The sequence below is a fragment of the Palaemon carinicauda genome, chromosome 8 (genome assembly GCF_036898095.1).
Source record: "Palaemon carinicauda isolate YSFRI2023 chromosome 8, ASM3689809v2, whole genome shotgun sequence".
NCBI classification, from domain to species: domain Eukaryota; kingdom Metazoa; phylum Arthropoda; class Malacostraca; order Decapoda; family Palaemonidae; genus Palaemon; species Palaemon carinicauda.
This window is the reverse complement of record NC_090732.1, coordinates 161,271,039-161,294,044: the sequence shown is the minus strand read 5'-3', so window position 1 is coordinate 161,294,044 and position 23,006 is coordinate 161,271,039. Positions and strand designations below refer to the sequence as shown.

General features: G+C 37.8%; 2 protein-coding genes across 2 annotated transcripts; both read right to left on the bottom strand.

Annotated features, from left to right (window-relative positions):
* Window positions 1-17,542: 17,542 nt before the first annotated feature.
* Window positions 17,543-18,544, bottom strand: LOC137645528 (long-chain-fatty-acid--CoA ligase ACSBG2-like). Its single transcript, XM_068378332.1, has one exon. It carries the CDS (start codon window positions 18,542-18,544, stop codon window positions 17,543-17,545), a length of 1,002 nt encoding a protein of 333 aa, XP_068234433.1.
* Window positions 18,545-19,674: 1,130 nt separating this feature from the next.
* Window positions 19,675-22,638, bottom strand: LOC137645527 (long-chain-fatty-acid--CoA ligase ACSBG2-like). The gene has a single exon (XM_068378331.1). The coding sequence runs from the start codon at window positions 22,636-22,638 to the stop codon at window positions 19,675-19,677; it is 2,964 nt and encodes a 987-aa protein (XP_068234432.1).
* Between the last annotated feature and the right edge of the window lie 368 nt (window positions 22,639-23,006).

Here is a 23,006-nt window from a genome sequence, read left to right as displayed (position 1 = left end):
TTTTTTAGGAGGATTTTCCAGTTTTTATATTTTTGTCTATAATATATGCACCGTTTGGGAATCTTCTTAAGAGGGCACAGCATAATAGAAGAAGTAAGACTTGTTTCTTCTGCATTTGTCCACCTGACAAAGAAACAGTACAGGTGAATCTTCATCAAGGGACAAAGCATTGTGGAGAGAGTCAGACTTCTTCTCTCTGCTGAGTCCATCTTGTAGAATATCCCTTTGGTATCCAGAAGAGATGGAGAATAGTCGCCATTTTTTTTTCCTAAAGTTGTCTTCTTTTTGTGATTTTTTTTTTCTTTTTTTTTAGGAGGATTTTCCAGTTTTTATATTTTTGTCTATAATATATGCACCGTTTGGGAATCTTCTTAAGAGGGCACAGCATAATAGAAGAAGTAAGACTTGTTTCTTCTGCATTTGTCCACCTGACAAAGAAACAGTACAGGTGAATCTTCATCAAGGGACAAAGCATTGTGGAGCAAGTCAGACTTCTTCTCTCTGCTGAGTCCATCTTGTAGAATATCCCTTTGGTATCCAGAAGAGATGGAGAATAGTCGCCATTTTTTTTTTCCTAAAGTTGTCTTCTTTTTGTGATTTTTTTTTTCTTTTTTTTTAGGAGGATTTTCCAGTTTTTATATTTTTGTCTGTAATATATGCACCGTTTGGGAAGCTTCTTAAGAGGGCACAGCATAATAGAAGAAGTAAGACTTGTTTCTTCTGCATTTGTCTACCTGACAAAGAAACAGTACAAGTGAATCTTCATCAAGCGACAAAGCATAGTGGAGCAAGTCAGACTTCTTCTCTCTGCTGAGTCCATCTTGTAGAATATCCCTTTGGTATCCAGAAGAGATGAAGAATAGTCGCTATTTTGTTTCATCCTTTTAGCCATCTTTTTTTTTTTGGGGGGGGGGAGATTTTCTAGTTTATATGTATTTTCTCTGTTATATGCAGCATTGGGGAATCTTCTCAAGAGAGTACAGCAGTGTAGAAGAAGTCAGACTTGTTTCTTTTGCATTTGTCCAACTGACAAAGAAACAGTACAAGTGAATCTTTGCCAAGGGACAAAGCTTACTAGAACAATTCAGACTTCTTCCCTCTGCTGATTTCATCTTGTAGAATATCCCTTTGGTATCCAGAAGAGATGGAGAATAGCTGCCATTTTGTTTCATCCTTTTAGCCATCTTCTTTTTTTGGGGGGAGGGGGGAATTTTCTTGTTTATATATTTTTTCTCTGTTATATGCAGCATTGAGGAATCTTCTCAAGAGAGCTCAGCATAATAGAAGAAGTCAGACTGGTTTCTTCTGCATTTGTCCACCTGACAAAGAAACAGTACAAGTGAATATTCATCAAGGGACAAAGCATAGTGGAGCAAGTCAGGCTTCTTCTCTCTGTTGAGTCCATCTTGTAGAATATCCCTTTGGTATCGAGAAGAGATGGAGAATAGTTGCCATTTTTTTTCCTAAAATTGTCTTTTTTTTGTGATTTTTTTTTTTTTTTTTTTTTAGGAGGATTTTCCAGTTTTTATATTTTTGTCTATAATATATGCACCGTTTGGGAAGCTTCTTAAGAGGGCACAGCATAATAGAAGAAGTAAGACTTGTTTCTTCTGCATTTGTCTACCTGACAAAGAAACAGTACAAGTGAATCTTCATCAAGGGACAAAGCATAGTGGAGCAAGTCAGACTTCTTCTCTCTGCTGAGTCCATCTTGTAGAATATCCCTTTGGTATCCAGAAGAGATGGAGAATAATCGCCATTTTTTTTTCCTAAAGTTGTCTTCTTTTTGTGATTTTTTTTTCTTTTTTTTTTAGGAGGATTTTCCAGTTTTTATATTTTTGTCTATAATATATGCACCGTTTGGGAATCTTCTTAAGAGGGCACAGCATAATAGAAGAAGTAAGACTTGTTTTTTCTGCATTTGTCCACCTGACAAAGAAACAGTACAGGTGAATCTTCATCAAGGGACAAAGCATTGTGGAGCAAGTCAGACTTCTTCTCTCTGCTGAGTCCATCTTGTAGAATATCCCTTTGGTATCCAGAAGAGATGGAGAATAGTCGCCATTTTGCTTTTTCCTTGCAGCCATCTTTTTTTTATTTTTTTTTTCTAGGAGGATTTTTCAGTTTATATATTTTTGTCTATAATATGTGCATCGTTGGGAAGCTTCTTAAGAAGGCACAGCATAATAGAATAAGTAAGACTTGTTTCTTCTGCATTTGTCCACCTGACAAAGAAACAGTACAAGTGAATATTCATCAAGGGACAAAGCATAGTGGAGCAAGTCAGACTTCTTCTCTCTGCTGAGTCCATCTTGTAGAATATCCCTTTGGTATCCAGAAGAGATGGAGAATAGTCGCCATTTTTTTCCTTAAAGTTGTCTTCTTTTTGTGATTTTTTTTTTTTTTTTTAGGAGGATTTTCCAGTTTTTATATTTTTGTCTGTAATATATGCACCGTTTGGGAAGCTTCTTAAGAGGGCACAGCATGATAGAAGAAGTAAGACTTGTTTCTTCTGCATTTGTCCACCTGACAAAGAAACAGTACAGGTGAATCTTCATCAAGGGACAAAGCATAGTGGAGCAAGTCAGACTTCTTCTCTCTGCTGAGTCCATCTTGTAGAATATCCCTTTGGTATCCAGAAGAGATGGAGAATAGTCGCCATTTTTTTTTCCTAAAGTTGTCTTCTTTTTGTGATTTTTTTTTTCTTTTTTTTTTAGGAGGATTTTCCAGTTTTTATATTTTTGTCTATAATATATGCACCGTTTGGGAATCTTCTTAAGAGGGCACAGCATAATAGAAGAAGTAAGACTTGTTTCTTCTGCATTTGTCCACCTGACAAAAAAACAGTACAGGTGAATCTTCATCAAGGGACAAAGCATTGTGGAGCAAGTCAGACTTCTTCTCTCTGCTGAGTCCATCTTGTAGAATATCCCTTTGGTATCCAGAAGAGATGGAGAATAGTCGCCATTTTGCTTTTTCCTTGCAGCCATCTTTTTTTGATTTTTTTTCTAGGAGGATTTTTCAGTTTATATATTTTTGTCTATAATATGTGCACCGTTTGGGAATCTTCTTAAGAGGGCACAGCATAATAGAAGAAGTAAGACTTGTTTCTTCTGCATTTGTCCACCTGACAAAGAAACAGTACAAGTGAATCTTCATCAAGGGACAAAGCATAGTGGAGCAAGTCAGACTTCTTCTCTCTGCTGAGTCCATCTTGTAGAATATCCCTTTGGTATCCAGAAGAGATGAAGAATAGTCGCTATTTAGTTTCATCCTTTTAGCCATCTTTTTTTTTTTTTTTGGGGGGGGGAGATTTTCTAGTTTATATGTATTTTCTCTGTTATATGCAGCATTGGGGAATCTTCTCAAGAGAGTACAGCAGTGTAGAAGAAGTCAGACTTGTTTCTTTTGCATTTGTCCACCTGACAAAGAAACAGTACAAGTGAATCTTTGCCAAGGGACAAAGCTTACTAGAACAATTCAGACTTCTTCCCTCTGCTGATTTCATCTTGTAGAATATCCCTTTGGTATCCAGAAGAGATTGAGAATAGCTGCCATTTTGTTTCATCCGTTTAGCCATCTTCTTTTTTTTGGGGGAAAGGGGAATTTTCTTGTTTATATATTTTTTCTCTGTTATATGCAGCATTGAGGAATCTTCTCAAGAGAGCTCAGCATAATAGAAGAAGTCAGACTTGTTTCTTCTGCATTTGTCCACCTGACAAAGAAACAGTACAAGTGAATATTCATCAAGGGACAAAGCATAGTGGAGCAAGTCAGACTTCTTCTCTCTGCTGAGTCCATCTTGTAGAATATCCCTTTGGTATCCAGAAGAGATGGAGAATAGTCGCCATTTTTTTTTCCTTAAAGTTATCTTCTTTTTGTGATTTTTTTTTTTTTTTTTAGGAGGATTTTCCAGTTTTTATATTTTTGTCTATAATATATGCACCGTTTGGGAATCTTCTTAAGAGGGCACAGCATAATAGAAGAAGTAAGACTTGTTTCTTCTGCATTTGTCCACCTGACAAAGAAACAGTACAGGTGAATCTTCATCAAGGGACAAAGCATTGTGGAGCAAGTCAGACTTCTTCTCTCTGCTGAGTCCATCTTGTAGAATATCCCTTTGGTATCCAGAAGAGATGGAGAATAGTCGCCATTTTTTTTTCCTAAAGTTGTCTTCTTTTTGTGATTTTTTTTTTTCTTTTTTTTTTTAGGAGGATTTTCCAGTTTTTATATTTTTGTCTATAATATATGCACCGTTTGGGAAGCTTCTTAAGAGGGCACAGCATAATAGAAGAAGTAAGACTTGTTTCTTCTGCATTTGTCCACCTGACAAAGAAACAGTACAAGTGAATCTTCATCAAGAGACAAAGCATAGTGGAGCAAGTCAGACTTCTTCTCTCTGCTGAGTCCATCTTGTAGAATATCCCTTTGGTATCCAGAAGAGATGAAGAATAGTCGCTATTTTGTTTCATCCTTTTAGCCATCTTTTTTTTTTTTGGGGGGGGGGAGATTTTCTAGTTTATATGTATTTTCTCTGTTATATGCAGCATTGGGGAATCTTCTCAAGAGAGTACAGCAGTGTAGAAGAAGTCAGACTTGTTTCTTTTGCATTTGTCCTCCTGACAAAGAAATAGTACAAGTGAATCTTTGCCAAGGGACAAAGCTTACTAGAACAATTCAGACTTCTTCCCTCTGCTGATTTCATCTTGTAGAATATCCCTTTGGTATCCAGAAGAGATGGAGAATAGCTGCCATTTTGTTTCATCCTTTTAGCCATCTTCTTTTTTTTGGGGGAGGGGGGAATTTTCTTGTTTATATATTTTTTCTCTGTTATATGCAGCATTGAGGAATCTTCTCAAGAGAGCTCAGCATAATAGAAGAAGTCAGACTTGTTTCTTCTGCATTTGTCCACCTGACAAAGAAACAGTACAAGTGAATATTCATCAAGGGACAAAGCATAGTGGAGCAAGTCAGACTTCTTCTCTCTGCTGAGTCCATCTTGTAGAATATCCCTTTGGTATCCAGAAGAGATGGAGAATAGTCGCCATTTTTTTTCCTAAAGTTGTCTTCTTTTTGTGATTTTTTTTTCTTTTTTTTTTTAGGAGGATTTTCCAGTTTTTATATTTTTGTCTATAATATATGCACCGTTTGGGAATCTTCTTAAGAGGGCACAGCATAATAGAAGAAGTAAGACTTGTTTCTTCTGCATTTGTCCACCTGACAAAGAAACAGTACAGGTGAATCTTCATCAAGGGACAAAGCATTGTGGAGCAAGTCAGACTTCTTCTCTCTGCTGAGTCCATCTTGTAGAATATCCCTTTGGTATCCAGAAGAGATGGAGAATAGTCGCCATTTTTTTTTCCTAAAGTTGTCTTCTTTTTGTGATTTTTTTTTCTTTTTTTTTTTTTAGGAGGATTTTCCAGTTTTTATATTTTTGTCTATAATATATGCACCGTTTGGGAATCTTCTTAAGAGGGCACAGCATAATAGAAGAAGTAAGACTTGTTTCTTCTGCATTTGTCCACCTGACAAAGAAACAGTACAGGTGAATCTTCATCAAGGGACAAAGCATTGTGGAGCAAGTCAGACTTCTTCTCTCTGCTGAGTCCATCTTGTAGAATATCCCTTTGGTATCCAGAAGAGATGGAGAATAGTCGCCATTTTTTTTCCTAAAGTTGTCTTCTTTTTGTGATTTTTTTTTCTTTTTTTTTTTTAGGAGGATTTTCCAGTTTTTATATTTTTGTCTATAATATATGCACCGTTTGGGAATCTTCTTAAGAGGGCACAGCATGATAGAAGAAGTAAGACTTGTTTCTTCTGCATTTGTCCACCTGACAAAGAAACAGTACAAGTGAATCTTCATCAAGAGACAAAGCATAGTGGAGCAAGGCAGACTTCTTCTCTCTGCTGAGTCCATCTTGTAGAATATCCCTTTGGTATCCAGAAGAGATGAAGAATAGTCGCTATTTTGTTTCATCCTTTTAGCTATCTTTTTTTTTTTGGGGGGGGAGATTTTCTAGTTTACATGTATTTTCTCTGTTATATGCAGCATTGGGGAATCTTCTCAAGAGAGTACAGCAGTGTAGAAGAAGTCAGACTTGTTTCTTTTGCATTTGTCCACCTGACAAAGAAACAGTACAAGTGAATCTTTGCCAAGGGACAAAGCTTACTAGAACAATTCAGACTTCTTCCCTCTGCTGATTTCATCTTGTAGAATATCCCTTTGGTATCCAGAAGAGATGGAGAATAGCTGCCATTTTGTTTCATCCTTTTAGCCATCTTCTTTTTTTGGGGGGAGGAGGGAATTTTCTTGTTTATATATTTTTTCTCTGTTATATGCAGCATTGAGGAATCTTCTCAAGAGAGCTCAGCATAATAGAAGAAGTCAGACTTGTTTCTTCTGCATTTGTCCACCTGACAAAGAAACAGTACAGGTGAATCTTCATCAAGGGACAAAGCATAGTGGAGCAAGTCAGACTTCTTCTCTCTGCTGAGTCCATCTTGTAGAATATCCCTTTGGTATCCAGAAGAGATGGAGAATAGTCGCCATTTTTTTTCCTAAAGTTGTCTTCTTTTTGTGATTTTTTTTTCTTTTTTTTTTTTAGGAGGATTTTCCAGTTTTTATATTTTTGTCTATAATATATGCACCGTTTGGGAATCTTCTTAAGAGGGCACAGCATAATAGAAGAAGTCAGACTTGTTTCTTCTGCATTTGTCCACCTGACAAAGAAACAGTACAGGTGAATCTTCATCAAGGGACAAAGCATTGTGGAGCAAGTCAGACTTCTTCTCTCTGCTGAGTCCATCTTGTAGAATATCCCTTTGGTATCCAGAAGAGATGGAGAATAGTCGCCATTTTTTTTCCCTTAAAGTTGTCTTCTTTTTGTAATTTTTTTTTTTTTTTTTTTTTTTTTTAGGAGGATTTTCCAGTTTTTATATTTTTGTCTATAATATATGCACCGTTTGGGAATCTTCTTAAGAGGGCACAGCATAATAGAAGAAGTAAGACTTGTTTCTTCTGCATTTGTCCACCTGACAAAGAAACAGTACAGGTGAATCTTCATCAAGGGACAAAGCATTGTGGAGCAAGTCAGACTTCTTCTCTCTGCTGAGTCCATCTTGTAGAATATCCCTTTGGTATCCAGAAGAGATGGAGAATAGTCGCCATTTTTTTTCCTAAAGTTGTCTTCTTTTTGTGATTTTTTTTTCTTTTTTTTTTTTTAGGAGGATTTTCCAGTTTTTATATTTTTGTCTATAATATATGCACTGTTTGGGAATCTTCTTAAGAGGGCACAGCATAATAGAAGAAGTCAGACTTGTTTCTTCTGCATTTGTCCACCTGACAAAGAAACAGTACAGGTGAATCTTCATCAAGGGACAAAGCATTGTGGAGCAAGTCAGACTTCTTCTCTCTGCTGAGTCCATCTTGTAGAATATCCCTTTGGTATCCAGAAGAGATGGAGAATAGTCGCCATTTTTTTTCCTTAAAGTTGTCTTCTTTTTGTGAATTTTTTTTTTTTTTTAGGAGGATTTTCCAGTTTTTATATTTTTGTCTGTAATATATGCACCGTTTGGGAAGCTTCTTAAGAGGGCACAGCATGATAGAAGAAGTAAGACTTGTTTCTTCTGCATTTGTCCACCTGACAAAGAAACAGTACAGGTGAATCTTCATCAAGGGACAAAGCATAGTGGAGCAAGTCAGACGTCTTCTCTCTGCTGAGTCCATCTTGTAGAATATCCCTTTGGTATCCAGAAGAGATGGAGAATAGTCGCCATTTTTTTTTTCCTAAAGTATTCTTCTTTTTGTGATTTTTTTTTCTTTTTTTTTTTTAGGAGGATTTTCCAGTTTTTATATTTTTGTCTGTAATATATGCACCGTTTGGGAAGCTTCTTAAGAGGGCACAGCATGATAGAAGAAGTAAGACTTGTTTCTTCTGCATTTGTCCACCTGACAAAGAAACAGTACAGGTGAATCTTCATCAAGGGACAAAGCATAGTGGAGCAAGTCAGACTTCTTCTCTCTGCTGAGTCCATCTTGTAGAATATCCCTTTGGTATCCAGAAGAGATGGAGAATAGTTGCCATTTTTTTCCCTTAAAGTTTTCTTTTTGTGATTTTTTTTTCTTTTTTTTTTTTAAAAGGATTTTCCAGTTTTTATATTTTTGTCTATAATATATGCACCGTTTGGGAAGCTTCTTAAGAGGGCACAGCATGATAGAAGAAGTAAGACTTGTTTCTTCTGCATTTGTCCACCTGACAAAGAAACAGTACAAGTTAATCTTCATCAAGAGACAAAGCATAGTGGAGCAAGTCAGACTTCTTCTTTCTGCTGAGTCCATCTTGTAGAATATCCCTTTGGTATCCAGAAGAGATGGAGAATAGTCGCCATTTTGCTTTTTCCTTGCAGCCATCTTTTTTTTATTTTTTTTTTCTAGGAGGATTTTTCAGTTTATATATTTTTGTCTATAATATGTGCATCGTTGGGAAGCTTCTTAAGAAGGCACAGCATAATAGAATAAGTAAGACTTGTTTCTTCTGCATTTGTCCACCTGACAAAGAAACAGTACAAGTGAATCTTCATCAAGGGACAAAGCATAGTGGAGCAAGTCAGACTTCTTCTCTCTGCTGAGTCCATCTTGTAGAATATCCCTTTGGTATCCAGAAGAGATGAAGAATAGTCGCTATTTTGTTTCATCCTTTTAGCCATCTTTATTTTGAGGGGGGGGGGAGATTTTCTAGTTTATATGTATTTTCTCTGTTATATGCAGCATTGGAGAATCTTCTCAAGAGAGTACAGCAGTGTAGAAGAAGTCAGACTTGTTTCTTTTGCATTTGTCCACCTGACAAAGAAACAGTACAAGTGAATCTTTGCCAAGGGACAAAGCTTACTAGAACAATTCAGACTTCTTCCCTCTGCTGATTTCATCTTGTAGAATATCCCTTTGGTATCCAGAAGAGATTGAGAATAGCTGCCATTTTGTTTCATCCGTTTAGCCATCTTCTTTTTTTGGGGGGAGGGGGGAATTTTCTTGTTTATATATTTTTTCTCTGTTATATGCAGCATTGAGGAATCTTCTCAAGAGAGCTCAGCATAATAGAAGAAGTCAGACTTGTTTCTTCTGCATTTGTCCACCTGACAAAGAAACAGTACAAGTGAATATTCATCAAGAAACAAAGCATAGTGGAGCAATTCAGACTTCTTCTCTCTGCTGAGTCCATCTTGTAGAATATCCCTTTGGTATCCAGAAGAGATGGAGAATAGTCGCCATTTTTTTTTCCTTAAAGTTATCTTCTTTTTGTGAATTTCTTTTTTTTTTTTTTTTTTCTTTTAGGAGGATTTTCCAGTTTTTATATTTTTGTCTATAATATATGCACCGTTTGGGAAGCTTCTTAAGAGGGCACAGCATAATAGAAGAAGTAAGACTTGTTTCTTCTGCATTTGTCCACCTGACAAAGAAACAGTACAGGTGAATCTTCATCAAGGGACAAAGCATTGTGGAGCAAGTCAGACTTCTTCTCTCTGCTGAGTCCATCTTGTAGAATATCCCTTTGGTATCCAGAAGAGATGGAGAATAGTCGCCATTTTTTTTCCTAAAGTTGTCTTCTTTTTGTGATTTTTTTTTTCTTTTTTTTAGGAGGATTTTCCAGTTTTTATATTTTTGTCTATAATATATGCACCGTTTGGGAAGCTTCTTAAGAGGGCACAGCATAATAGAAGAAGTAAGACTTGTTTCTTCTGCATTTGTCCACCTGACAAAGAAACAGTACAGGTGAATCTTCATCAAGGGACAAAGCATTGTGGAGCAAGTCAGACTTCTTCTCTCTGCTGAGTCCATCTTGTAGAATATCCCTTTGGTATCCAGAAGAGATGGAGAATAGTCGCCATTTTTTTTCCTAAAGTTGTCTTCTTTTTGTGATTTTTTTTTCTTTTTTTTTTTAGGAGGATTTTCCAGTTTTTATATTTTTGTCTATAATATATGCACCGTTTGGGAATCTTCTTAAGAGGGCACAGCATAATAGAAGAAGTAAGACTTGTTTCTTCTGCATTTGTCCACCTGACAAAGAAACAGTACAGGTGAATCTTCATCAAGGGACAAAGCATTGTGGAGCAAGTCAGACTTCTTCTCTCTGCTGAGTCCATCTTGTAGAATATCCCTTTGGTATCCAGAAGAGATGGAGAATAGTCGCCATTTTGCTTTTTCCTTGCAGCCATCTTTTTTTGATTTTTTTTTTCTAGGAGGATTTTTCAGTTTATATATTTTTGTCTATAATATGTGCACCGTTTGGGAATCTTCTTTAGAGGGCACAGCATAATAGAAGAAGTAAGACTTGTTTCTTCTGCATTTGTCCACCTGACAAAGAAACAGTACAAGTGAATCTTCATCAAGGGACAAAGCATAGTGGAGCAAGTCAGACTTCTTCTCTCTGCTGAGTCCATCTTGTAGAATATCCCTTTGGTATCCAGAAGAGATGAAGAATAGTCGCTATTTTGTTTCATCCTTTTAGCCATCTTTTTTTTTTTTTTGGGGGGGGAGATTTTCTAGTTTATATGTATTTTCTCTGTTATATGCAGCATTGGGGAATCTTCTCAAGAGAGTACAGCAGTGTAGAAGAAGTCAGACTTGTTTCTTTTGCATTTGTCCACCTGACAAAGAAACAGTACAAGTGAATCTTTGCCAAGGGACAAAGCTTACTAGAACAATTCAGACTTCTTCCCTCTGCTGATTTCATCTTGTAGAATATCCCTTTGGTATCCAGAAGAGATTGAGAATAGCTGCCATTTTGTTTCATCCGTTTAGCCATCTTCTTTTTTTTGGGGGAAGGGGGAATTTTCTTGTTTATATATTTTTTCTCTGTTATATGCAGCATTGAGGAATCTTCTCAAGAGAGCTCAGCATAATAGAAGAAGTCAGACTTGTTTCTTCTGCATTTGTCCACCTGACAAAGAAACAGTACAAGTGAATATTCATCAAGGGACAAAGCATAGTGGAGCAAGTCAGACTTCTTCTCTCTGCTGAGTCCATCTTGTAGAATATCCCTTTGGTATCCAGAAGAGATGGAGAATAGTCGCCATTTTTTTTTCCTTAAAGTTATCTTCTTTTTGTGATTTTTTTTTTTTTTTTTTTTAGGAGGATTTTCCAGTTTTTATATTTTTGTCTATAATATATGCACCGTTTGGGAATCTTCTTAAGAGGGCACAGCATAATAGAAGAAGTAAGACTTGTTTCTTCTGCATTTGTCCACCTGACAAAGAAACAGTACAGGTGAATCTTCATCAAGGGACAAAGCATTGTGGAGCAAGTCAGACTTCTTCTCTCTGCTGAGTCCATCTTGTAGAATATCCCTTTGGTATCCAGAAGAGATGGAGAATAGTCGCCATTTTTTTTTCCTAAAGTTGTCTTCTTTTTGTGATTTTTTTTTTTCTTTTTTTTTAGGAGGATTTTCCAGTTTTTATATTTTTGTCTATAATATATGCACCGTTTGGGAAGCTTCTTAAGAGGGCACAGCATAATAGAAGAAGTAAGACTTGTTTCTTCTGCATTTGTCCACCTGACAAAGAAACAGTACAAGTGAATCTTCATCAAGGGACAAAGCATAGTGGAGCAAGTCAGACTTCTTCTCTCTGCTGAGTCCATCTTGTAGAATATCCCTTTGGTATCCAGAAGAGATGAAGAATAGTCGCTATTTTGTTTCATCCTTTTAGCCATCTTTTTTTTTTGTGGGGGGAGATTTTCTAGTTTATATGTATTTTCTCTGTTATATGCAGCATTGGGGAATCTTCTCAAGAGAGTACAGCAGTGTAGAAGAAGTCAGACTTGTTTCTTTTGCATTTGTCCTCCTGACAAAGAAATAGTACAAGTGAATCTTTGCCAAGGGACAAAGCTTACTAGAACAATTCAGACTTCTTCCCTCTGCTGATTTCATCTTGTAGAATATCCCTTTGGTATCCAGAAGAGATGGAGAATAGCTGCCATTTTGTTTCATCCTTTTAGCCATCTTCTTTTTTTTGGGGGAGGGGGGAATTTTCTTGTTTATATATTTTTTCTCTGTTATATGCAGCATTGAGGAATCTTCTCAAGAGAGCTCAGCATAATAGAAGAAGTCAGACTTGTTTCTTCTGCATTTGTCCACCTGACAAAGAAACAGTACAAGTGAATATTCATCAAGGGACAAAGCATAGTGGAGCAAGTCAGACTTCTTCTCTCTGCTGAGTCCATCTTGTAGAATATCCCTTTGGTATCCAGAAGAGATGGAGAATAGTCGCCATTTTTTTTCCTAAAGTTGTCTTCTTTTTGTGATTTTTTTTTCTTTTTTTTTTTTAGGAGGATTTTCCAGTTTTTATATTTTTGTCTATAATATATGCACCGTTTGGGAATCTTCTTAAGAGGGCACAGCATAATAGAAGAAGTAAGACTTGTTTCTTCTGCATTTGTCCACCTGACAAAGAAACAGTACAGGTGAATCTTCATCAAGGGACAAAGCATTGTGGAGCAAGTCAGACTTCTTCTCTCTGCTGAGTCCATCTTGTAGAATATCCCTTTGGTATCCAGAAGAGATGGAGAATAGTCGCCATTTTTTATCCTAAAGTTGTCTTCTTTTTGTGATTTTTTTTTTCTTTTTTTTTTTTAGGAGGATTTTCCAGTTTTTATATTTTTGTCTATAATATATGCACCGTTTGGGAATCTTCTTAAGAGGGCACAGCATAATAGAAGAAGTAAGACTTGTTTCTTCTGCATTTGTCCACCTGACAAAGAAACAGTACAGGTGAATCTTCATCAAGGGACAAAGCATTGTGGAGCAAGTCAGACTTCTTCTCTCTGCTGAGTCCATCTTGTAGAATATCCCTTTGGTATCCAGAAGAGATGGAGAATAGTCGCCATTTTTTTTCCTAAAGTTGTCTTCTTTTTGTGATTTTTTTTTCTTTTTTTTTTTAGGAGGATTTTCCAGTTTTTATATTTTTGTCTATAATATATGCACCGTTTGGGAATCTTCTTAAGAGGGCACAGCATGATAGAAGAAGTAAGACTTGTTTCTTCTGCATTTGTCCACCTGACAAAGAAACAGTACAAGTGAATCTTCATCAAGAGACAAAGCATAGTGGAGCAAGGCAGACTTCTTCTCTCTGCTGAGTCCATCTTGTAGAATATCCCTTTGGTATCCAGAAGAGATGAAGAATAGTCGCTATTTTGTTTCATCCTTTTAGCTATCTTTTTTTTTGGGGGGGGGGAGATTTTCTAGTTTATATGTATTTTCTCTGTTATATGCAGCATTGGGGAATCTTCTCAAGAGAGTACAGCAGTGTAGAAGAAGTCAGACTTGTTTCTTTTGCATTTGTCCACCTGACAAAGAAACAGTACAAGTGAATCTTTGCCAAGGGACAAAGCTTACTAGAACAATTCAGACTTCTTCCCTCTGCTGATTTCATCTTGTAGAATATCCCTTTGGTATCCAGAAGAGATGGAGAATAGCTGCCATTTTGTTTCATCCTTTTAGCCATCTTCTTTTTTTGGGGGGAGGAGGGAATTTTCTTGTTTATATATTTTTTCTCTGTTATATGCAGCATTGAGGAATCTTCTCAAGAGAGCTCAGCATAATAGAAGAAGTCAGACTTGTTTCTTCTGCATTTGTCCACCTGACAAAGAAACAGTACAGGTGAATCTTCATCAAGGGACAAAGCATAGTGGAGCAAGTCAGACTTCTTCTCTCTGCTGAGTCCATCTTGTAGAATATCCCTTTGGTATCCAGAAGAGATGGAGAATAGTCGCCATTTTTTTTCCTAAAGTTCTCTTCTTTTTGTGATTTTTTTTTCTTTTTTTTTTTTAGGAGGATTTTCCAGTTTTTATATTTTTGTCTATAATATATGCACCGTTTGGGAATCTTCTTAAGAGGGCACAGCATAATAGAAGAAGTCAGACTTGTTTCTTCTGCATTTGTCCACCTGACAAAGAAACAGTACAAGTGAATATTCATCAGGGGACAAAGCATAGTGGAGCAAGTCAGACTTCTTCTCTCTGCTGAGTCCATCTTGTAGAATATCCCTTTGGTATCCAGAAGAGATGGAGAATAGTCGCCATTTTTTTTTCCTAAAGTTGTCTTCTTTTTGTGATTTTTTTTTTCTTTTTTTTTTAGGAGGATTTTCCAGTTTTTATATTTTTGTCTATAATATATGCACCGTTTGGGAATCTTCTTAAGAGGGCACAGCATAATAGAAGAAGTAAGACTTGTTTCTTCTGCATTTGTCCACCTGACAAAGAAACAGTACAGGTGAATCTTCATCAAGGGACAAAGCATTGTGGAGCAAGTCAGACTTCTTCTCTCTGCTGAGTCCATCTTGTAGAATATCCCTTTGGTATCCAGAAGAGATGGAGAATAGTCGCCATTTTTTTTCCTTAAAGTTGTCTTCTTTTTGTGAATTTTTTTTTTTTTTAGGAGGATTTTCCAGTTTTTATATTTTTGTCTGTAATATATGCACCGTTTGGGAAGCTTCTTAAGAGGGCACAGCATGATAGAAGAAGTAAGACTTGTTTCTTCTGCATTTGTCCACCTGACAAAGAAACAGTACAGGTGAATCTTCATCAAGGGACAAAGCATAGTGGAGCAAGTCAGACTTCTTCTCTCTGCTGAGTCCATCTTGTAGAATATCCCTTTGGTATCCAGAAGAGATGGAGAATAGTCGCCATTTTTTTTTTCCTAAAGTATTCTTCTTTTTGTGATTTTTTTTTTCTTTTTTTTTTAGGAGGATTTTCCAGTTTTTATATTTTTGTCTGTAATATATGCACCGTTTGGGAAGCTTCTTAAGAGGGCACAGCATGATAGAAGAAGTAAGACTTGTTTCTTCTGCATTTGTCCACCTGACAAAGAAACAGTACAAGTGAATCTTCATCAAGAGACAAAGCATAGTGGAGCAAGTCAGACTTCTTCTCTCTGCTGAGTCCATCTTGTAGAATATCCCTTTGGTATCCAGAAGAGATGAAGAATAGTCGCTATTTTGTTTCATCCTTTTAGCCATCCTTATTTTGAGGGGGGGGAGATTTTCTAGTTTATATGTATTTTCTCTGTTATATGCAGCATTGGGGAATCTTCTCAAGAGAGTACAGCAGTGTAGAAGAAGTCAGACTTGTTTCTTTTGCATTTGTCCACCTGACAAAGAAACAGTACAAGTGAATCTTTGCCAAGGGACAAAGCTTACTAGAACAGTTCAGACTTCTTCCCTCTGCTGATTTCATCTTGTAGAATATCCCTTTGGTATCCAGAAGAGATTGAGAATAGCTGCCATTTTGTTTCATCCGTTTAGCCATCTTCTTTTTTTGGGGGGAGGGGGGAATTTTCTTGTTTATATATTTTTTCTCTGTTATATGCAGCATTGAGGAATCTTCTCAAGAGAGCTCAGCATAATAGAAGAAGTCAGACTTGTTTCTTCTGCATTTGTCCACCTGACAAAGAAACAGTACAAGTGAATATTCATCAAGAAACAAAGCATAGTGGAGCAAGTCAGACTTCTTCTCTCTGCTGAGTCCATATTGTAGAATATCCCTTTGGTATCCAGAAGAGATGGAGAATAGTCGCCATTTTTTTTTCCTTAAAGTTATCTTCTTTTTGTGAATTTCTTTTTTTTTTTTCTTTCTTTTAGGAGGATTTTCCAGTTTTTATATTTTTTTCTATAATATATGCACCGTTTTGGAAGCTTCTTAAGAGGGCACAGCATAATAGAAGAAGTAAGACTTGTTTCTTCTGCATTTGTCCACCTGACAAAGAAACAGTACAGGTGAATCTTCATCAAGGGACAAAGCATTGTGGAGCAAGTCAGACTTCTTCTCTCTGCTGAGTCCATCTTGTAGAATATCCCCTTGGTATCCAGAAGAGATGGAGAATAGTCGCCATTTTTTTCCTAAAGTTGTCTTCTTTTTGTGATTTTTTTTTTCTTTTTTTTAGGAGGATTTTCCAGTTTTTATATTTTTGTCTATAATATATGCACCGTTTGGGAAGCTTCTTAAGAGGGCACTGCATAATAGAAGAAGTAAGACTTGTTTCTTCTGCATTTGTCCACCTGACAAAGAAACAGTACAGGTGAATCTTCATCAAGGGACAAAGCATTGTGGAGCAAGTCAGACTTCTTCTCTCTGCTGAGTCCATCTTGTAGAATATCCCTTTGGTATCCAGAAGAGATGGAGAATAGTCGCCATTTTTTTTCCTAAAGTTGTCTTCTTTTTGTGATTTTTTTTTCTTTTTTTTAGGAGGATTTTCCAGTTTTTATATTTTTGTCTATAATATATGCACCGTTTGGGAAGCTTCTTAAGAGGGCACAGCATAATAGAAGAAGTAAGACTTGTTTCTTCTGCATTTGTCCACCTAACAAAGAAACAGTACAGGTGAATCTTCATCAAGGGACAAAGCATAGTGGAGCAAGTCAGACTTCTTCTCTCTGCTGAGTCCATCTTGTAGAATATCCCTTTGGTATCCAGAAGAGATGGAGAATAGTCGCCATTTTTTTTTCCTAAAGTTGTCTTCTTTTTGTGAATTTTTTTTTTTTTTTTTTTTTTTTTTTTAGGAGGATTTTCCAGTTTTTATATTTTTGTCTATAATATATGCACCGTTTGGGAAGCTTCTTAAGAGGGCACAGCATGATAGAAGAAGTAAGACTTGTTTCTTCTGCATTTGTCCACCTGACAAAGAAACAGTACAAGTGAATCTTCATCAAGGGACAAAGCTCACTAGAACAAGTAAGACTTCTTCCCTCTGCTGATTTCAACTTGTGGAATATCCTTTTGGTAACCAGAAGAGATGGAGATATGCGGGCTAACGATGGTGGAGTTGGAAAAGAAGGCTCAAGACCGGAATGAATGGAGAAGTTTTGTGCAGAGGGCCACGGCCGTTCGACATCGAACACCTCATACTTGATGATGATCCAGAAGAGATGGAGAATAGTCGCTATTTATTTTTCCTTTTAGCCATCTTTTTTTTTTTTTTTTTTTTTGAGGGGGGGGGGGGAGATTTTCTAGTTTATATATATTTTCTCTGTTATATGCAGCATTGGGGAATCTTCTCAAGAGAGCACAGCATTGTAGAAGATGTCAGACTTGTTTTTTCTGCAATTGTCCACCTAACAAAGAAACAGTACAGGTGAATCTTTGCCAAGGGACAAAGCTTACTAGAACAAGTAAGACTTCTTCCACAAGTAAGACTTCTTCCCTCTGCTGTCTGTCTGTCTGTCTGTATAGAATGCCTTACCTTGTGTAAGACCCGGGCTCTTGCACAAGGTAAGGCAATCTATAAAGACAGACAGACAGTCAGCAGAGGGAAGAAGTCCCTCTGCTGATTTCAACTTGTAGAATATCCACTTGATATCCAGAATAGTCACTATCTTGTTGTTTGCCTGCTGCTATCCTCTCCTTTTTCGTCCTTATTTCTTTCTTATATTCACTTTTTATATTTTTTTTCCAGTTTTTATATTTTTTTTTGGATTTTAATTTTTTTAGTTTTTTTTCGGATTTTTAGTTTTTAATATATTTTTGGGTATTTTTCTTTTTCATAATCTTTTTAACTTAGACATTGTACATGTCATCAATAATATCTTGGTACTTTTTCAAAACCACTTCCATCCTGACCTTCATTGTCGGTGTCAGTTCTCCCCCTATTACGGAAAAGTCCATTGGCAAAATTGCCCACTTCTGTATTACGTGTAACCTATTTCTTGCCGTTTTATTAACTTCGTCTATAGCCTCTTGAATGGCTTTCATTACATTTTCATCCGGTCCTTCTAGGATATCCTGTATGGTGTTGGCCTGCGATCCTATCTCCCTGCACCACTTGACAGTGCCGGGTGCCAGCGTGTCAAGGGGCAGCCCAGTGGTGGGGTCAATATCAGTCGCAATTGGAAGAATCATTGTTAGGAACTTCCTTTCGTCACCAATTAGTACTGGAAAACTAACTCCAGGCAGCTTAGCTTTGACCTTCATCTCGATGGGCTCAGGGGCTATGTTATATCCTCCTGCCCCGATGATCAATCGCTTGATTCGGCCGGTGACATACAAGAAATTATCGCTGTCCTGTAGGCCTATGTCGCCCGTGTATAACCATCCTTCGCTGTCCAAGGTTTTCCTGGTCTCCTCCTCTTTGTTTAAGTATCCCATGGTGATGTGGCGACCATTCATCAATATTTCGCCATTTCCTTTTTCATCAGGATTTAATATTTTTGTGAAATATCCGTCAGTTATTGGACCGCACGAACCGACCCTGAAGGCATCGGGTATGCCGACAGTATGTGGTCCAGTTGTTTCAGATAGTCCGTAGGTTTCGCAAAGAATAATTCCCAAACTGTGGAAAAATTGTACAATTTCTGGTGCTATGGGACCAGCGCCAGAAAGGAAGTGCTTGCACTGCTGCAAGCCAAGTTCCTCTTTTATCTTCTGGAAGATAATTTTATCTGCAACGCCATACCCAAATGGTCTCTTAGTTTCTCCAGTCTGTCTCATTTTACTGTCCTTAAGGCCAATTGACCTAGCCAAATTGATAATCATTCTCTTAATCCACGGAGCGGTGTTCATTTCAAGGGAGATTAATTCGTAAAACTTCTCCCAGCCTCGCGGAATAGAAAAGAAGAAAGTTATCTTGTTTTTGTGATTTTTTTTTCTTTTTTTTTTAGGAGGATTTTCCAGTTTTTATATTTTTGTCTATAATATATGCACCGTTTGGGAAGCTTCTTAAGAGGGCACAGCATAATAGAAGAAGTAAGACTTGTTTCTTCTGCATTTGTCCACCTGACAAAGAAACAGTACAAGTGAATCTTCATCAAGGGACAAAGCTCACTAGAACAAGTAAGACTTCTTCCCTCTGCTGATTTCAACTTGTGGAATATCCTTTTGGTAACAAGAAGAGATGGAGATGTGCGGGCTAACGATGGTGGAGTTGGAAAAGAAGGCTCAAGACCGGAATGAATGGAGAAGTTTTGAGCAGAGGGCCACGGCCGTTCGACATCGAACACCTCGTACTTGATGATGATCCAGAAATGGAGAATAGTCGCCATTTTTTTTTCCTTTTAGCCATCTTTTTTTTTTTTTTTTTTTTTTTGAGGGGGGGGAGATTTTCTAGTTTATATGTATTTTTGGGGGGGAGGGGGGAATTTTCTTGTTTATATATTTTTTCTCTGTTATATGCAGCAGCACTGGGGAATCTTCTCAAGAGAGCACAGCATTGTAGAAGAAGTCAGACTTGTTTTTTCTGCAATTGTCCACCTAACAAAGAAACAGTACAGGTGAATCTTTGCCAAGGGACAAAGCTTACTAGAACAAGTAAGACTTCTTCCACAAGTAAGACTTCTTCCCTCTGCTGTCTGTCTGTCTGTCTGTATAGAATGCCTTACCTTGTGTAAGACCCGGGCTCTTGCACAAGGTAAGGCAATCTATAAAGACAGACAGACAGTCAGCAGAGGGAAGAAGTCCCTCTGCTGATTTCAACTTGTAGAATATCCACTTGATATCCAGAATAGTCACTATCTTGTTGTTTGCCTGCTGCTATCCTCTCCTTTTTCGTCCTTATTTCTTTCTTATATTCACTTTTTATATTTTTTTTCCAGTTTTTATATTTTTTTTTGGATTTTAATTTTTTTAGTTTTTTTTTCGGATTTTTAGTTTTTAATATATTTTTGGGTATTTTTCTTTTTCATAATCTTTTTAACTTAGACATTGTACATGTCATCAATAATATCTTGGTACTTTTTCAAAACCACTTCCATCCTGACCTTCATTGTCGGTGTCAGTTCTCCCCCTATTACGGAAAAGTCCATTGGCAAAATTGCCCACTTCTGTATTACGTGTAACCTATTTCTTGCCGTTTTATTAACTTCGTCTATAGCCTCTTGAATGGCTTTCATTACATTTTCATCCGGTCCTTCTAGGATATCCTGTATGGTGTTGGCCTGCGATCCTATCTCCCTGCACCACTTGACAGTGCCGGGTGCCAGCGTGTCAAGGGGCAGCCCAGTGGTGGGGTCAATATCAGTCGCAATTGGAAGAATCATTGTTAGGAACTTCCTTTCGTCACCAATTAGTACTGGAAAACTAACTCCAGGCAGCTTAGCTTTGACCTTCATCTCGATGGGCTCAGGGGCTATGTTATATCCTCCTGCCCCGATGATCAATCGCTTGATTCGGCCGGTGACATACAAGAAATTATCGCTGTCCTGTAGGCCTATGTCGCCCGTGTATAACCATCCTTCGCTGTCCAAGGTTTTCCTGGTCTCCTCCTCTTTGTTTAAGTATCCCATGGTGATGTGGCGACCATTCATCAATATTTCGCCATTTCCTTTTTCATCAGGATTTAATATTTTTGTGAAATATCCGTCAGTTATTGGACCGCACGAACCGACCCTGAAGGCATCGGGTATGCCGACAGTATGTGGTCCAGTTGTTTCAGATAGTCCGTAGGTTTCGCAAAGAATAATTCCCAAACTGTGGAAAAATTGTACAATTTCTGGTGCTATGGGACCAGCGCCAGAAAGGAAGTGCTTGCACTGCTGCAAGCCAAGTTCCTCTTTTATCTTCTGGAAGATAATTTTATCTGCAACGCCATACCCAAATGGTCTCTTAGTTTCTCCAGTCTGTCTCATTTTACTGTCCTTAAGGCCAATTGACCTAGCCAAATTGATAATCATTCTCTTAATCCACGGAGCGGTGTTCATTTCAAGGGAGATTAATTCGTAAAACTTCTCCCAGCCTCGCGGAATAGAAAAGAAGAAAGTGGGCTGTACATCCTGCAGCGTGAGCTTCATATTGGTGCCCCGGAAGATGTTGCTCTCAGCGAAGTAAACCACGCCACCCGACACAATGGATCCGTACAAATCGACCATAAGAGCCGCGATGTGAGCGGGCGTTAGGTAGCTTAGAAGGCGCAACTCCCGTGGTTTGATGCCTAAATGTACCGTACCTTTGCGGGCCATCCATGTAATGCTATCGTGGTTAACCATAACACCTTTGGATACGCCAGTCGTGCCGGAGGTGTATACAAGGAGGCAGCATTGGTTGATAGCTATTTGCTTCAATCTTTCCTTCAGCTCTTCGTCCGATTCCTGCTCTCCGATCTCCAGTAGATCTTTCCAGCTATATACGTCGTCGTCATCTGCTTCCCCTCTATATTGTACGATTACGAATTTCTTGTTTAATTTTTCCTCTACTGCTTTGATTATTGACACCTCTTTGCTGCTTTCCACGACAAATATTTGGGCATCTGCGTCTTTTGCTATTTCCGTACAGGCTTCAACGCCGTTTGTGATATAAAGGCCAGTTGCAATGCCTCCTGCGTGAATGGCAGCCAGGTGTGCCACGTACCATTCGGGAGAATTGAAGCCAAATATGCAAACTGCTCGGAATCTCTTTAGACCTAATTTTATGTAGGCCTTAGCAGCGAGATTCACCTGCCTGTAATATTCGCCATAAGTGATTTCCTTCCACTGCCCCCCTTCCTTATAGCACATAGCAGGACTGTCTTTATACTTCTCAACTGCATCTTTGAAGAAGGTGGGGACTGAGAGTGGTTTGAATGGGTCGTCCTCCTCAACGCGAATTTGTACAGGTTCCGTGCGAATGTGAGTCTTCAAAACACTAGCTGGTAGAATTTGATCTGGTCCATTTTTCATTTCTGCGTTGGTTAAATCATCTTCTATCTTATCCTTCTCCTCCTCCTTCACTTCGTTCTCCTCAGGCTCATCTTCCCGTTCATCTTGGTCGTTATCAGTGGCAGATTCTTGTTCCTCGTCATTCTCCTTCTGCTCGTCTTCCTCCTTCTCTTCTTTTTCCTCCTCCTCCTCCTCCTTGTGGCTCTCCATCTTTTGTGTTTCATCTTCCTTTTCTAAGTCTTGCAAGCTTTCAATTTTTGCATTCTGGTCAAATGCCACATTTTCGACCTCAGCCAATAGTTCTTGCGTTCGGCTAAAGTCCTCAAGATGTTTCTTTTTTAATCCGTGAAGAACGTTAGTCATCCTCAGCACATTGGCTCTCAGCTGGTGAATAGTGTCCTGTAAGTTCCTCTCCCGATCGGCAGCTTTTTTTTCTTGTTTTTTAAACTCTTCCATCTTCAGTTTATCTTCTTCCAGTCTAAGATTTTGCTCCCTGATGATTTCCTTCAGAGAAGAGATCTCATTATTTAGTTGTTCTTTGTCTCTCTTGCTCTTTTCTTGAATCGTTTTTATTTTTTCGGCCTTCCTTTTCATTTCCTCCAATCTTGTCAGCATAGAATGTTTCAGCTCTTCTGTTACTCTTCTCTCTTCCTCTTCCTCTTCTTTTCTTTTTTCTATCTCTTGAAGTTCGTGTTTTAGAGAAGAGATCTCAATGTTAATCAGCTCTTCTTTTACTCTTCTCTCTTCCTCTTCCTCTTCTTTTCTTTTGTTTATCTCTTGAAGTTCTTGTTTTAGAGAAGAGATCTCATTATCCTTTTTGTTCAACATAATAAGTAGGTCTTGTTCTCGTTGCAGAGCATTTTGTAAGTCATATTCCAGTTCTCTATTTTCGTCTAAACCTTCCTCTGTTCTTTTCTTCGCCTTTCTCAGGTATAAACCTCCTATAAGACAATTCACAGCGCCACCGCATAATAATCCAAGCCAATTCCTCTTCAACCATGATGGTTCTGTTGTAGGAATGGCTTTCATTATATCGATCGCGGTATTACTTAATATTTCCTCAACTGTTTTATGAAGATCCATTTCATTCTTATTATTAAACAACGCATTAAAAAATTTAGCCATTTTTAGCATATAATTTCTGAGAGTTTCGATTCCAGCATTAATCTGAAAAAATCGATTTATGGTCTCGGCTCCGGAGGTGTTTTCAGGATTTCGGAAAGACCTCTCTCTCTCTCTCTCTCTCTCTCTCTCTCTCTCTCTCTCTCTCTCTCTCTCTCTCTCTCTCTCTCTCTCCCGTCAATGAAAACTGAGAAAAATCGATGAAAGATAAATGGAAAGAACGAAAATAGATAAATGAATAAATAAATTTCGGAAAGAGTTCTAAGTCTGCAGGA